This window comes from Malurus melanocephalus, unplaced genomic scaffold (assembly GCF_030028575.1).
Source record: "Malurus melanocephalus ecotype Western Australia unplaced genomic scaffold, MMel_1.1 scaffold_34, whole genome shotgun sequence".
Classification (NCBI taxonomy): domain Eukaryota; kingdom Metazoa; phylum Chordata; class Aves; order Passeriformes; family Maluridae; genus Malurus; species Malurus melanocephalus.
The window spans coordinates 3,626,602-3,643,381 of NW_026623266.1; the positions used below are offsets into that span (position 1 = coordinate 3,626,602).

At 42.7% G+C, this 16,780-nt stretch overlaps 2 protein-coding genes across 2 annotated transcripts; both read left to right on the plus strand.

Moving 5' to 3' along the window:
* The first annotated feature begins 624 nt into the window (after positions 1 to 624).
* ALG8 (ALG8 alpha-1,3-glucosyltransferase) lies at positions 625 to 12,173 on the plus strand. Its single transcript, XM_057364080.1, has 13 exons — positions 625 to 734; positions 1,607 to 1,685; positions 2,968 to 3,161; positions 4,302 to 4,411; positions 5,761 to 5,828; positions 6,356 to 6,482; positions 7,076 to 7,179; positions 7,295 to 7,415; positions 7,678 to 7,817; positions 8,249 to 8,388; positions 9,049 to 9,146; positions 10,203 to 10,275; positions 11,548 to 12,173. The coding sequence occupies exons 1-13, from the start codon at positions 631 to 633 to the stop codon at positions 11,777 to 11,779; spliced, it is 1,590 nt and encodes a 529-aa protein (XP_057220063.1). The 5' UTR covers positions 625 to 630; the 3' UTR covers positions 11,780 to 12,173.
* Positions 12,174 to 13,972: 1,799 nt separating this feature from the next.
* On the plus strand, positions 13,973 to 16,550 carry NDUFC2 (NADH:ubiquinone oxidoreductase subunit C2). The gene is made up of 3 exons (XM_057364030.1): positions 13,973 to 14,160; positions 15,051 to 15,194; positions 16,028 to 16,550. The coding sequence occupies exons 1-3, from the start codon at positions 14,022 to 14,024 to the stop codon at positions 16,075 to 16,077; spliced, it is 333 nt and encodes a 110-aa protein (XP_057220013.1). The 5' UTR covers positions 13,973 to 14,021; the 3' UTR covers positions 16,078 to 16,550.
* Positions 16,551 to 16,780: the final 230 nt, after the last annotated feature.

Here is a 16,780-nt window from a genome sequence, read left to right on the forward strand (position 1 = left end):
AAAGAGCCCTTTGTACATGGAAGCTGACTTAACACCAGCACCACTGGCTGGAGATGGCACCTCCCTGGGGCAGAGATGTAATTTAAAGCAGTTWATGCCCAGGGGAGGTTGGGCCCTCACACCCCAGGCCAACTCCTCGCTCACACACACTCACTCCCATACTTCCTCCTCCTTCAGGYTCAACCTRAGCTTCCCTCTAGMAGCCTCAGGTGCTGGATTTATRAAAGTAAATAGTAATAGACTGGTASAGCAGCGGGTCAGTTCAGTCTGGATGTCTACACAGAGGGACAACGGATCAAAGAACTCGCTGAGCTTTTGATACCCTTAGTGGTGCGCTCATTCTTCTCGCGCCTCTTATTCCAATGGTGGTCTCAGGAGTTCCCTTATTGGATTCTTTCTCCGTGTTCATGCAGGYGGATGTTTAACCGTTCCCAGTGCCTCATCATCCTCACAGCAAAGACTTTCTAATATCCAGTTTACGTGTCCTCTCTTTGAACGGGAACGCTGCGGGTTCCAGCGCCTCACAGAGCGCTCCCCTCCCTGCCGCGCATGCGCAGCCCCGCTCCCGACGCCGCCTGAGAGCGGGCGGGGCGGGCGCGCGCGCTTCAAACCGGGCAGCGGGCGCGGCGCATGCGCGGGGCCGGGGCGCGCGCCATGGCGGCCGGTGGCCGCGGCTGGTTTCGCACACTGGCGCTCGGCGTGTCCTTCCTCAAGTGCCTCCTCATCCCCGCCTAGTAAGGAGCTCCCCTGCGCACCGGCTGGGACGGGCGGGGGGCGGGTGGTGTAGGGCTGCCGCGAACCCTCGGGGGCGGTGGGCAGCGTGGGGCAGCGGTACTGAGGAGGCACTGAAGGTCCGTGTGACTGCCGGGTTCGTGAGAGGAGCGGGCGGCGCGGCCTCTGCCGCGTGGCGCAGCTTTGCTTTTCTCTTTGGAAGCTCTTCTAGGCCTTTCCGGCTGGCTGCTGTTCGGGAGGCCTTTAAGTGTGCTGAAACATTAATGCTTTGTCATTTTAAATTTTTGTACTGAAAACTCCCCAAGCAAATTGCCATTAAACATCAGTTAGAATCTGCARTTTCACACTAGTGTCCGAAAAGGCTAAGCTATAAACACTTCTTGCCCTATAACCACCTGTATGAGTGACTTTTTACGTGSGCAGATAGTCATTGGGCAAGAAGGAATGGTTTTAAACTACATAAAATGGGAGATTTTGATTAGAAATTTATAAATTAGAAGAAAAATSTTTACTGTGAAGTTCATCARACACTGGTACAGGTTGCCCAGAGAGGCTGTGCATGCCCTRTCCCTGGGAGTGTTCAAGGCGAGGTTGGATGGGCCTTTGAGCAAGGTGTCTAGTGAAAGGATTCCCRGCCTATGGCAGCGGSGTTGGAATGAGATGGTCTTTGAGGTCACTTCCRRCCCAAATCATTCTATGATASATCTTTGGCACAAAGTCCTTGAGCAGCATCTTTGTTACTATTGCATTTACTTGATCACCGTGGTGTCCTAGAGCTGATAGAGGCTTCCTTTTTATCTGCCTGTGGTGCTGTACTCTGAAATTTTTCTCCTTTAAATGCATGTTTATGAAGCTTAATATATCCCTTCTGTAGTTACTCCACAGATTTCGAAGTCCATAGGAATTGGCTTGCCATCACCCACAACTTGCCCCTTTCTCAGTGGTACTATGAGGTAGGTACATGTTTGGGGTTTTTAGCTGTGTATAAATTACAGGCACATGGGCTATGTCAGACCTTGTGAATGCTGGAAGAGGTAGCTGGTCACTGTCACGTAGTGGGCAAAAAGATGCCAATCACAGTTTGCTGGGCCTTTATAGCATTTAGCTAAAAAATGGAAGTTGGATGGGAAAGCTGCAAGTACATATGAAGGCAAAATGGGAAAAGCAATTAAGGTACATGGGATAATAGAAAGGCTATGTAACACAGGAGCAAGTTGCATTGTAGTCTTGAATTGCCAGTCTCTTYGCTCATCTCATTGGTGATACAAAGTTACCAGAATAAAGAATGAATCATGCAAATAGGTATTTGCATCTATCCATTATGAAATCAATGACTGTATTAAAGTTTTGAGCCTTTGCTGGTGTGCTAGTAGCATGCGTTGATTTTTAKCTAGATGAATCACCTTTAGGTTTGTCATAGACTCAGCCTACCTAATCAGTTTTTAAGCTGTCTTCTCATATCTGGTGGAGTAGAGGGATAGAGATTGAGTCTAGTACTTCACGTAAGCATCCAAGAGTAAATGATTTGTGTAGGTCAGAACTTTCCGGTACTGATCCAAAGACTGTTTTACAAACAAGTTTCCATAATGTCAGTATTAACCCTCCGCCAGAGCATAGGATGCCTTTCATCAATATGACATAAGCATTTGGGGACATGCTCACTAAAAAACATACCAAATCCCAACCTGCTCTGTTCATCCCTCTTCCACTCCTATGTCCACAGCCAAGCAGTTAATTTTTGGTCAGGACATAACAACGGTCCTTATGGGAAGAGATCACATAATACCATTTGATCTTGAAAAGGTTGTAGGAGAGTTAAGACTTCCTAACTGATGAGTAAAAGTAATTTTGAGGCTGGAGCAAGGCCGACTGTGTTGGTGATTGCTTTAACATAGGCCAGTATTGACTGTGAGCTATTTTACTGAGATTTGGTAATATTGACCCTATTACTGTAAACTGATTTATAGATAACAAACATTTATATACTGGTTAGGTGCAGGTACACAAAATGTCCTTTAATCTATTCTGGCTAATCAGGAGATGTCCTGTCTTTACCAGTACTGCAGGAGAATYACGTTCAGCAGCACAGAGCTGGCTACTTATGGTGTAGTAGTTTCTGCTAAATAGAGGTTACTGAGAGAAAATGCATCAGCTGATTGGCTGCAATGAGCTGTACCTGAAGAACTGTAAACAGCATGGTTTGTTATAAACTATTTAATCTTATTTTGTCTTTAGGCGACCTCAGAATGGACCCTGGATTATCCACCCTTTTTTGCTTGGTTTGAATACGCACTTTCACACATTGCCAAGTACTTTGACCCTCAGATGTTGGTTGTTGAAAACTTGAATTATGCCAGTCATGCAACCATCTTATTCCAAAGACTTTCTGTCATCTTTACAGATACCCTCTTCATATATGCAGTTCATGAGTAAGTCTTAATGTTTTCATTTTAGGGACAGGATAGTCTTTAACATGTCGGCTTGTTACATAGCCATAACAAATGATTATTTATATAAATAAGCTTGTAGATATATGGGAATGCCAGAGTTGCTTGAGCCTGTTCAAGGAGAGACTTGGAATATGRTGCTAAAYGCAAGATAACATGTTCTTGGAGATRTGATTGCTGTACATGKGATGGATTTGCACACATTCAGGCACCAGCTGCTATTTCATGTGTTATACTTGGTTTTACTTCTGTCACTGGGCTCATTTTGTATGAGTTGCAGGACATCTGGTGTGCTCAGAACAGGTTTTTTCCTGTTATTTTTTTTTATTACTCTGTTCTTCTAGAGTAGAAACATAAAGGAAATCTGTCACAGAATGCCAGTGTCGTTAAGTATGCAAAGTTGCCCCAGTGTTTTTGATAATAAACTGATTGTTCCAAGTCTAATGTAACTATGTTAAGATTGGATGCTTTCAGTGTTCCCTGACTTTATGAAGAGCTATTTACCTTATACATAAAAAGTAGAGTGGTGGGATGTTTTGAGATACATGTTGCTTGCCTTAATGATTTGGCTGTAAGAGTCTTCCATCATCTTATTCTGTCTGCTCAAAACCTGGTTAGGAAATTCTCTGATTGGAGTACTGCCTAAGCTCCTTTCTTTGTTTTCTGTATTTGAAATGGGCTAGCTTTTCAATTGTGACTTCCTGTGCTTTTATTGTTTTAATTCACAGATGTATGAATGTGAGGCTRAAGGCTCAGGGGTGGTGTCTGCGTGGGGTCATTTTGCCAAAAGARSTGGTAGATGCCCCATGCCTGGAAAAGTTCAAGGCYAGGTTGGACAGGGATTTGAGCACACCAGTCTAGTGGAAGGAGTCCCTGTTCATGGCAGGGAGGTTGCACTAACAGTATTTCAACACAGATCATCTGTAACATTTTAATCTGRCCTAAGATTACCTTCAAAAATAAYGTGAACCATTTTGCTTCACACTGAGAGGTAATAAGATACTTTTAACCAATAGAAATAGCTGATAATATGGCAGGGGAAGCCCGGGAGATGTTTATGTCCAACCATTTTTTTGCTTGTATATTTGAATTAAAACTTCTGTTTCTTCTGTCCTTATTCAGGTGCTGCAGATGTGTAAATGGAAAACGAGCTGCAAAGGATATCCTGGAAAAACCAACRTTTATTCTTGCTGTCCTGCTGTTGTGGAATTTTGGATTATTAATTGTGGATCGTATCCTTTCAAACTGTTGTGGATTGTTTTTAGCAATCTGTTACAGTGTGTGGCACAAAAGCATATTAATATTATTATGGTCATAGCAAGTAACACTATTGGTTTTGTGTTTGGAGATGGTTAAATAACTTCATGTTTAGGATCACTGTTTGGCAAAAKGGAAGTTAGTCAGTTCTTGTTTTGRTTTGCCAAAAGTGGAGGAGGACCAACCAGTCTGGCAGCAATGCTGGCTATCTGTTCGTGCTGGCTGTTCCTCCTCCAGCTGCCTACAGGAGTATTAGCAGGGAGGCTCYGTGTTCTGGGGTGTGGTTCCAAGTTTGTCCCAAGGCCAGGAAAGTCTTCAAAGTGCCTTAAGATTCAGACTGTATTAAATTGGTTAACATTATATGGGAAGTCTTCATAGAGGGGGTAGCATTGAATCGTACAGTGGTTTGTGTTGGAAGGGACCTTAAAGATCATTTAGTTTTTACCCCCTGCCATAGGCAGGGACATCTTCCACTAGACTGGGTTGCTCAAAGCCTCATCCAGCCTGACTTTAACCACTTCCAGGGGTGAGGCATCCACAGCTTCTCTGGGCAACTTGTGGCAGTCCCTCATCACTCTCAGTAAAGGATTTCTTCCTTATATTCAATCTAAATGCCCCCCCTCTTGTAGTTTACAACCATTTCCCCTTGCCCTATCACTCCATGTCAAAAGTCCTAACCTAAGCTCTCTTAGAGCACCTTCCAGTAYCTAAAGGAGCTACAAGGTCTCTCCAGGACATTCCCATCTTCAGGTTGAACAAGCCCATCTACCTCAGCTTGTCTCCACAGCAGAGGTGCTCCAGCCCTCTAAGCATTTTCATGGCCTTGTCTGAACACCCTCCAACAGGCCCATATCCTATATAAAAATAACTGGAAATCACAATTACTTCAAGTCACTCTTGACACTGTGCATTTAAAGGAAGGACTTTGTTTTCTCTCTCACAGTTCTTGTGTATGTTGCCTGCTTACAAGTGGTAGAAAAGTGAGGGCTGCTGTCACTATCCATTAACCAACATGTGGCAGAAACTAGTAACTTAAAAATTAAAGCAGAGATTTAACCTTCTTTATGCAACTACAAAAGTTGCATAATGCATATGTAGATTTTTGTGTTTCATTTCTTCAAGGTAATATGCCAGCATTAGTGTATTTTGTGTCTAACAGGGCTTACAGATAAGTTTAAATAATGACCTGTGTCCATGAAGAAGAATTTAAGCTTGCTTTCTTGATTTAAATTCCATTTTAGTTTGAATTTATTCCTCATAACTTTGGGTCTTCTCCAGAAAACTTAGTTAAAAAAGCTTGCTTTATTCCTTGACTTAAGTTCAGATATTCACTTCCARTACAATGGTTTCCTGTTTGGGCTGWTGCTYCTTTCTGTTGCTCGGCTGTGTCAGGTAARCTCAAGTGACTCTTGTCTCTTTGTTACCATGTATATTTTGGRTGCATTAATTCACTTCATAGGGCTGCTCATGTTGTGCATGGATCACAACATGATAGGTGGCTTCGTGTTGATGTGTGTGGAGCTCGTTGTCTAATTATTTATTGAATTTGTGGGAAAGCAAAAAACTGGGAACTCACCATAATTTCTTACTGATGCTGCAGCATTGCAGTTCGCTGTAAGAAAGCTAAATTCCGTGTTACATCTGAGCAATCATTTCTTGCCATCTTCTTCCAAATCACCAGCCCTTAAAAAATGTACTTTTGAAGCTGCAGGGAGGTGAGGCCTGTCCCAGTTTTCCATGTATTGTGTGACAGGATAGTTTCCTTCTTCATGTCTTTTGGGCATAACACTACTGAGTTCGTAGTATAATTTTTTTTAAATGCCCATAATAAATGTCCCATCACCTTAGGAGTACAACAGARAACCATTAAATGCGAGTACAAAGAGAAGAGCTTAAGTTTTGTTTTGCTTTTCTTTCAGAAACGGTATTTGGAGGGTGCTCTTCTTTTTGCTGTTCTTCTGCATTTCAAACACATCTACATTTATGTGGCCCCAGCATATGGCATTTATTTGTTACGATCCTATTGTTTTACTGCAAATAATGCAGGTAAGATGAGTTTTTCCTTACTGGCTTTTGGGGGAAGTTGTGTTAATCAGTGGAAATAGGGGAGCACTCAAGACCTGCAGGTAMAAATGGAACAAAATGTCTTGTGTGTCAAACAAAAAGTCTGCTTCAGACCAGAATTGGTAGGATCTTGAAAAATCTTTGAAATGTATTTATTTTGTGCAATTTCTGTTTCTTTAAGAGGTCTTTGTTAAGAAAGACCAGCATGAACAAACTACAGGTGGCACTTGGAAGCCATAAGAATTATTCTGGATATGAAGAAATTAGATGGTATCAGAAGCTATTTCAAAGACTTTCTTTGAGCTTCTCCCCGCTTTTTAGCACTGAGACATGTCTGATACTCCTCATGTGAACAGGGAAGGTAAATTTGGAAAATGCCAAAGGATTGYATAATGCAGCAATGTGGAAAAAAGAAATGCCAGCTAACTGTTGAAAGAAGCAACTGAATATATGACATAAAAGGCTGTGTGCTCCTTTTATATAGGTGCTAGCAATTCCCTGACAGTGTGGAATGCTTTGTCTCCCTTTTCTACTTCCCACAGCAGTTGTTTCCTTAAACTGTTTGTTTCTTGTAGATGGATCCCTGAAGTGGAGAAGTTTCAGCTTTCTTCATGTAACCCTTCTGGGACTGATTGTCTGTCTTGTTTCTGCTCTTTCAYTGGGACCCTTTTTAGTACTGGTAATAACCCCTTTTTCACATGTTATTCCCCTGAACAGTTAGAAAATTTTGTTATAAAAATATAAACCTTGTCTCAGCTAAAGAGTCCATTCCTTTGTTGTTCTGTTTTCTGTAGGGTCAGCTGCCTCAAGTCATTTCACGGCTCTTCCCTTTCAAGCGAGGTCTCTGCCATGCCTATTGGGCCCCCAACTTCTGGGCTTTGTACAATGCCCTGGATAAAGCACTAACAATTCTTGGTCAGTATGCTCATTTTGCTGTTTGGTGCTTATTTGCGGATAGAGCTCTCTGGTTTTTAATCTTCTCTGTTTGAAATGTAGGCAGTGAATGATGTGTTGATCTTGTCATAAGTTATATAGTTGTCCCCATAATCTAATGCATAAATTATCAGCAGTAGGTGAGAGATCAGTCACTTGCATCTGCCATACTTTAAAAAAGTAGGCCATGTACTTAGTTCAGCTACTTCATTTTCTTTATTAGCATTTATGTTCTTTTTTCTAGGTTTAAAGTGCAATTTTCTTGATGGTACAAAAATCCCTAAAGCCTCCATGACAGGAGGGCTGGTTCAAGAGTTTCAGCACACTGTCCTTCCTTCAGTGACTCCACTGGCAACATTAATCTGTACTTTCATAGCTATATTGGTAAGAGCAACTAACWTTTTTTGAAATTTGATGTGTTTTGTCCCTAGTAGGTTTTAATTGATTAGTGTACATTTCACATGAATTTTAATTCTAGGGCAACAAATRTGTTGTGACTAATATGTAGTGATTGATAAAATTACTTTAATGGCTTAGGTTGGAAGACAATTTTTGCATGCAACACAAACAGCAGGGAGTTGCTGTRGTCTCAGTCTACTTTTCCCTTCAATTATTTTGACAGAACTCCTCCCTCAGGCTCTACTCATACATCCAAATAGATGGGGYTCCTCCAGTGCTGTATAATGCTTGTGCCACACAAGCACAACRTGCTTGCAGTGGTGTTTAATAACATTGACAAATCTCTTTGGACAATGGCTTGTCTTCAGGATTGCTAAACTTTTCACTGAAGTCCTGTTTTTGCCTGTTGTTTCTAGCCCTCTGTTTTCTGTCTTTGGTTTAAACCTCAAGGGCCCAGAGGCTTTCTGCAGTGCCTTGTTCTTTGTGCGTTGAGCTCCTTCATGTTTGGCTGGCACGTGCATGAGAAAGCAATACTCCTTGCTATTCTGCCTTTAAGGTAAGTGAATTTTGTACATAGCATTTGGCCAAACAACCTGTAGCCACTTGTTGAGGAATCCTCAAAGGGAATCACTTTGTTTTCAATGCATTTCAGAAGATGAACTTTTTTATAAAGTGCCTTAAGCTGTACCAGTGTAGTGCACTTAGAGTAAATTAATTTCAGGCACTGTTCAAACCTTGATGAGTGCTGTGGTTCTTATTTTAAAATGCTGGATGGATTGTTCAGGAGCCAGCTGAGGAAAGGGATCTTCTTCCCTGTGCATGGCCAGAACAATTTCTACCAAAAGAACTGCATGCCTGCCTAGGGTAGGCAGGTTGTAGTTCATGAGCTGCCTGACCAGTATTGCTACAAACTGTAATTKCCTTCTTCACAGATTTAGTGATATTTAAGCTCTTGTTTTCTGCTGGGTCTTGCTGAYAGTTTTGTTCAGTGGGTGTGTGATTTTCTGAGGGAGGGCTTCCTGGCTAATTTTCTCCTGCATTTTTATCTCTGAGGCCATTTGTAGAAGCAGGAGACTTTGTCACAGGTCCAGTGTTMGGAAGGGCTGGAGTACTATGAAGCTGTTTGACTTGTTCTTCAGTGAATTGTATAGTGTTTTGCTGAAATTAAGTTTCTTTGCTAAAAGACAAAAGCATAACAAGTAATTGTCATTTTTAGCTTATTGTCTATTCAGAGAGCCAAGGATGCTGGCATCTACTTGATTCTGGCAACAACAGGGCATTTCTCACTTTTTCCATTGTTGTTCACAGCATCAGGTAAAATGTTCTTCTTTCTGTGGTTTCATCTTACTGCTTTGTTTTATTTTATTTTCTCCAGAGATAAYATGGACATAAGGGGTTTGGATTATTTTAGCTGATACACTGAAAGTTGCAAAAGGCTGTGTCAGCCTCCTTTCCTAAAATACAAGCTCCCCAGCTAGTGAAAAGAAGCATTGGTTTAAATAGCCTTGGAGAGGCCATAGACTTTGAGTTGAAATAAAGTTGAGAAATTGTCAGAGTTAGTATTTTTTATCCCTCATTCCACCACAGTTCTAGAAACTTGCCCCTRTCATAACCATGTGAAGCAAAAGTGCTGCAGACAATTTGAAACCACAGYCTTGGCAGGTTGTTTTCAAGCTGACTGCTACTTTATGCTACTAGTGCTGTGCTTAAATTAAAAAAAAATGTACAGCAGCATAAGTTAAATCAGTATGTGTAAGGACAGATGTGACCAAACCTGTTTGTTCCTTCCCTTCCTCCCCTTTCTGTTAGTCAGGGCTTCACTCAAACCCCAGGCCATCATAGCTACAAGACTGTAATACTGAATTCATGGTCATCCTTCCTGGAGAGTTCAAATCCAGACACACTCCTTTGGTCTGACAATGCTGCGTATTTGTGATAGTGAAGCAGCTGCCTTCAGAAATAAGAAACTTCCTCAGYCTTCCCTATTAGTTAATTTTTATCTAGTTTGCAACACAGAGATCRATAGTCTTGATTTGTTCATCATTTTTGCTTTAGTCACTTCCCAGTTGTTTGTGATTTCTTTAGAATAGGAAAATCTTATTTGTAGCACTGTCTCAAATTGTAATTATAATTAGTGCGTTCAGCATGTTTATGGATAATTGAAGTAAGTGTATTGCAAATGCTTGTCATTTGCTTTAGTAAATGTCTGTGCTTATTTTTAGATATTCTRGGCAGTAAAACATGTAGGTCTGGAGAAAATCAAACCAGATAATGCAAATGTGGCTATACAGATTTAAAGATACTGCAATATATATGGCAAAAGCTTTTTATGATTCATTTTAAAAGTACATAATGTTATTTGTTTTTCAGAACTTCCAATTAAAATACTGCTTATGCTGCTGTTTACTGTTTATAGCTTCTCTTCATTGAAATCTCTATTCAGGTAATTAAAGAAATTTGGTCTCAATGCCAGGAASAGCAACATTTCTTCTGGTTATGGGAACAGCCATTATCATAAGGGGCAAACAGCACAGAAAACTGATGCTGAGGTGTCGAATTGAAGTGTTACTGGTCAAAAGATGCTGCTGCCTCTTCTCAGAAGGCAGYGCTTAAATTAGGATTATTGCAGCACATTCTGGTTATTGGGACAGCCACCCAGTTAGTCCCAGGAGGCTGCAGATCCCCACCTGCTTAATGCTYTGTTAAAGCACAGAGTTGTGATGCTGTAACCTCTGAGGATTTAATTCAGTATTCTAGCACTTAACTACAGTGAATTGCCTGCACATTGTTTATCTRTTGTTTATCTTACTGTACTGTGGATTTTTGCAGTAGTAATGTATATAATGTAGTAGTAGAATRTAAATAACATTCATTTGCAAGCTCTAATTTGTCAACAAAACTGCAAGTAATTGGTTGGTAGAACATACAATTGCCCGACTCATCCTGTGTAGTTTCACAGCCTGTGGATCTCTTACCACTTGATCAAAGATAGTGCTTATCCTTATAACCACTCTAGTCCCCACTTCCCTGTTTCCCAAACTTTTCAGTGCAAACCCAAGCTGTGATGAAGGGTTTGTAATGAAGTATGGAAGTACTGTAAATGTGTATTCAGTACTTTAGACATCTGCTTTTTGTAGGTGATTTTCTTTGTTTAAGAATTCAGTCATTCTGTCTCAAGAGCTCTAGCTMAAAAACTCTGTAGGAGCTTAGTTTTTCTTTAGAGGTGGAGTTTTTTGCAAGTKTCTTGTTCCTAACTTGCCAAAACATGAAATTGCCTTTAAGCTACCTGCAGTAAACCCGTGCCACTGGTGTCCTTTCCAAGAGAGATCAGCTCACAGTACATCCYACAGAAAGCTTGGGGGAAGAGGTTAAGATAAATCTGACATTTCCAGTCTTTGGTTGTAGAACAACTTTGGTGGAACAAGTCTTTGTATGAAGGGCTGTTCAGTTGTTACTGAAATGGTGTGAGGTAAAATGGAGCAATTGATGAGGTTTCTCCTTAGGATTCCAAGGCATCCTRGAACTTGATAAGGACATTGAGCTGTACTCTTGGTTACCACACTGGGTTTTTTTCCTACTGAAATCCTTAAAATTATTTTTTTAAGCATTATTGGGAATTAATGGGAGATTCTCCTGGTGCTGGTAATAGCTGAAAAAAATAGCTGAATAGTTGCTTTTAGTTAACATGTACTTCTTTCTTTAATTTCTCTGACAGGAGAGAGAAACCTCTACTTAACTGGCTTGAAACAATCTACCTCATCCAACTAGTGCCTTTGGAAATCTTCTGTGAAATCATATTTCCCCTGACCCCCTGGAAATGGCACTTCCCTTTTGTCCCCCTGTTGCTGACYTCTGTGTACTGTGCTCTGGGAATCACATATGCTTGGCTGAAACTCTACGTCTSTGTCTTGACTGAGAGAATTTCTGTCAGACAAAAGGCTGAGTAAAGCCACAGTGCTGGGACCAGTCCCAGGATGTCCCTTGGAGGGGATTCCTGGCACGGTGAGGGGTTGTCACAAGGCTGTACAGCTCTTGATGAGACACAGTGTACRTGTGCCATTGCCACGTGGGGAGCTCTTCTTCCAACACTCCTGTGCTGCCCAAGAGGATACCTCTGATCAGAAGCACTGTCACAGTAACAGCAAGGGCTGCGGGTAAACTGTGAAGCTTAACAAGGTCCAGACTTCTGTCCTGAGGAAAACCTGCCTGATTTTCCCATTATGATTTGTATTTGAATTAAAGTTGCTGTTGCAAATTATGGGGGATGATTGCTGTGTAGGAGAGCATTGTAACTKTGTTCTATGGAATTTATAAATTAAAAACTTGATATTTTTTGTTGGAGCATTTCTTGCATTTTTTCAGCTCATGTCTAAGCCCTGCTTTTGAGGGATACACACACAACTAAGAAKGTAGTGTCTGGCTGGAAACTTGAGGTGCCTTGTCAAACTCTTGTAATRTCAAGTTTTAATATGTCCATATCCCATTGATCTTGCTTCATAGATATACTAAGAGGTTTTAACATTCTAGTAGCTCTTTTTTGTAGGCCCAACAACCAAATCAAGGCATGTTTTCTCAAATGAAGTATTTTAACACTGTTAAATGTACTGGATAATGTGGCTGCAAGTTGTATCTGTAATTAATGTAAAATTCTACAACTTTTAACAAAAGACCAAGTGTCCACAGTTCCTATAATGACGAGGAGAAAAGGTAGATTGTTTTCTGTGTAAAGAATTATAGTTTTTAGACACTATATGACCATCCCTAAAGATGTAGCTCTAGAGATTCCAGTGCTGACATCAAACTGGGAGAAGAGGGGATGGATTGTTTTTTTAATTTTCTTTTTTTTTAGTTAATATTTTTGCCAGTAGTTTCTGAATTTCTTCTATGTTAGCTGAAGAGTGAGACCCCTTCTTCCTTGGCTTCATCAAGGATAGCCAAGGGCGTAATTATGCTTTTTGAGTTCTTTGAGTATTTTGGGTGTTTAAAATAGAGTGACTTTAGTTAGGGCAATAGATGCRTGGCAGAGTAATCACTCTGTGGTTGTGGATGTAATCACAGTGGATGTTTCTGTAACCAAATATCTTGTACATTTAAAGTTTTCTCTGCCAGTGAGTTCATATTCAGACATTCTCACTCTTGTTGTCATTACTTTCTCATAGTTTCTACGTTTTTTACACCATCAGGGGCTTAGCTGTGCTGTTTTTAGCTGCTGTGGCTGCCTGTGGTGCCACGATGCTTCTTCCACCTGTATTGTACCTTTGGTTTAAGCCTCAGAGCTCTGCCCAGGGTAAGGTATCCACAATGCTTGTGTTTGTCTACTGTGCTGTCCTGTGCAGGGAAATGGTCATATACAAAAAAAAAATCCCACAAACAGAAGAGTGCAGCAAAGCTGTGGATGTCCCATCCCTGGAAGTGTTCRAGGCCAGGTTGGATAGAGCAASCTACTCTAGTGGCAGTTCTCCCTGCCTGGCAGGGTGTTGGAAGTAGATGACCATTTAGCTTCCTTCTGYCCCAARCCATTCCATGRTTCTGAGACRTTAAACYCATAACATGACTCTTTAAGTGGCCATGTATAACCATTGTGTGATTCCAGGTTCTAATGAAGCATCTCCCACTGTGGAGCAGTGACTGCCCAACCTCCTCCTGTGTTGACAAAGGCTAAATAATACATTTGGAGGAAAGAGGCTGCCTTTAGGACCTGTGATGTGTTCTGTTAGTGCAGGTTTGTTTAATGGTTCTGCCAATGCTGCTACAGTGGCAAATGACTTAATGTGGTTTTGTATTAATTGTGAAAACTAACAGCGTGGGGTAGGTCTCAGTCTTTAATCTATCGGCAAGAAGAGCACTGAAAATTAATTGAGTTCGATTTTAGTGCTTAATTAACTCCCTAATTTACTGCCCGACCGGCCACGCTGGCCCTGCAGAGGCAGTGGGGCGCCTCACCCAGTGGGCTCAGGGCTGCGAGAAACCCCCGATCTGGCTAAGGCTGCTCAGCCTGGGGCTYTGGGGCGAGGGGTGGGTTTGCGGGGTGGGAGAGTTGGATTTTGGGGTGATTTTGTAGCGGGTTTTTTTTTGCTGAATTAACCATCAGCAGRAAAGGCGGCGGAACGCGAGAGCGCGGCGCGGGCCGGCGGGGGAAGGCGCAGCCGCTGCACCGCTCCGCCCGGTCACCTTCGGCGGGCGGCAGCCATGGCGTTCCTGCCCGATGAGGCGCGGTCGCTGCCGCCGCCGCCGCTGCTCAACAAGGGCTCGGCCTGGCTCGCGTTCGCGGGCTGGATGGCCGCGCTGMTAGACAACAGCTTCAACCAGCGCCCCGTCTTCCGATCCGGTGCGGAGGGACGGGAGGGAGCCTGAGGGGAGGGGGAASGAGCGGGGTGCCAGGGGAGGGCTGAGGTGAGGGGGCTGCGGAAGGAGCTCTGTGGGGTTTGGCGTCACTGAGGGTTATTGAAGGAACTGAAAGGGAAACAGCAGAGAATGGGGAGCTGAAAGGCATATGGGGGCTGCAGGAGGGGGGTTTTGGGGTGACCTTGAGAATTGTAGGGAGTGAAGAGAAGTGAGCCCTGAGATAAGACGCTGGAGGTAGTAAAGGGAGTATATGGCCGGGGGAAAGGGGGTGTGGGATTTGGGGTCACTCTGAAGGATTTATAAAAGGGGAGTAAGGGGAAACAGCCAAGAGTGAGGGGCTGGAGCGGGTTTGGGGRCTGCAGGAGCGGGTGTGTGGGATTTGGGGTGACTGTGAGGGATGGGGAAGTGGAGGTAGCGCTGAGGTGAGAGAATGGGGAGATGGAGCACGTGGGCCCGGGGAAGGGCAGTGTGGGGCTTGGGGCCGCTCTGAGGGTTAAATGACGTGGGGAGGGGAAGAGAGGGAACCCTGAGTTCAGGGGAGCTGTTGGGGGGGAAGGGAAGGGGGTGCTCTGTGATTGTGGGGATGGGAGTCAAGGGATGGGAGCACTTCAGGGTATGGGGGGATTGGAGGTAATTGGAAGGGGCTGGGAAAGGGACATCGTATGGAGGTGGAAGGGATTTGGGATGACTTCCTGAGGAATATGGGCAGCATGAAGGGGAAGGAGCCCTGAAGAAATGGGAGGGCCTCTCTGGGGACCTTGATAGGGGCAAAGCAGGGGGAGAGGATCTGGGGTGTGGGAGTGTCTGGGGGGCCTGGGGCAAGGCCTGGGGAGCCGGTGGARATGAGGACATTCCTCTCTCTCCCTGCTGCAGGTCTCCACCGGCAGATCCTGTTGGCTACCGTGGGCTGGTTTGTTGGCTACCAGCTGGTGAAACGCACGGAGTACATCCATGCCAAGGTGGACAGAGAACTCTTTGCGTACATGAGGCATCACCCAGAGGACTTCAAGGCAGCAGGTACACTCGGTATTTTGAGAGACCTCAGCCTTGCCCTAATCTGCCAGTTAACAAGTGCTAATGTGTGTAAAAGTGTTGCTGGGCTAAGGCTTCCCTGCTTCTTCATAATCTAAATTTCAGCAGTATAAAGGATTTTATGATGTGAAAATAGATGTTATGGAGCTGTTTGATGTGCATTGATGACCGCCTTGTCCCAGAAAAAGCTTATTTTTGTATAAAATTAGCAGAGCCAAAAAAAAAAGCATAGACCAAACTTGTACCACTGAAGAAGAAATAATGGAAATTGGAAATCACAGTTTTTATTCTTATACCTTCACAATTGCTGTGTTTATTCCTGTAAAATGCTTGTGTGCATGGACATTCAGAAATTGCAKGATGAATATTCGGAAAACAAGCAGAACAGGTGAAATATGAATAAATAGAAGTGGCAGGAAACCTGAAGTGGTGTTGCCTTAGAGCAATGGTGAAGAACAGGTTTTTTTTTAGTAAATGTAGTTACTGACCCAACAGTGCAATGGCAAATTTTGGTGAAAATTGTCCTTTTTCTAATACAATACAGTTGGATGACTCTGGCTGTTGGAYTGTGGTCTGCATCATGCCATGTTGGAAGGAGGCTGTAGAAACAAGAAAGTGTTACTACTGAGATCCCTCCACAGGAGTCTGTGGAGAGCCCTATGGAAAAAAAGTTATGCATTTAGTTACAAAAGCAAGCTAATGGTTTGCTCTTGGTAGCAAAAATCAGATTTTGGTGACTTTGTTGACATTAAAGATTTAATATGAATCATTTTCTGGATTTGTCTCAAATGCTGATTAGTTTTTCCAATCTCTTGCAGAAAAGAAAAGAATAGGACAGCTCTTGGAGGATTTCCACCCAATTCGCTGAGGATTTCTCCAGTGGCATCACATCACAGGTTGAATTCCTGCCTCCTAAGGACTTCAGCAAAGTGCCCTCAACTGTTGAACCGTCCATGGCTTGAAAGATGAAACTTTACTCACTTTCATGTAATAAAAGYTTGATTAAATWCGTAGTGTTTAATTATTTGCTCTTYTCTTCCATTATGGTTTGTCAATACATGGATGACTGGTATTTGTAACAGAATAACTTTGATTAATGTTTTTTTCAGTTGTTTTAATTGCAAGAGTAAGAAGTTGTTCATACAACAGACGTTTAAAAAACCCAGACAGCAGTTCTGTAAGTTCCCCCTTTTTATTTCTCAGTGGCATTTCTCCTGACACTTGAGCATGTTCTTGACAAGCTGTTGTAGATGCTGTAGCCAAAGTCTTGCTGTGAAATTCTGAAGAGAAAACAAAAATATACTCTCTCACTAATTAATTCTGTCTCTAGGTTTTTTGTTATTATGTTGCCTTTTCCTTGTTGATCGTGAGGATCCAGTATTTCTGCTTTCTCACTTTGTTGTTGGCTCCTAAAAACCAGTGAGCACACTTAGGGGTCGGGAGGTTGCGTTGATTTGGGATTTGGGGGTTCTTACCTATTTAGCAGTTCGGGTCAAAAGTGCTTTATCTCTTATCTTCCTGACAGTGAGCCCCTGTGCCAGCTCACTGCTCTCTGATGGATTTCATGTTCC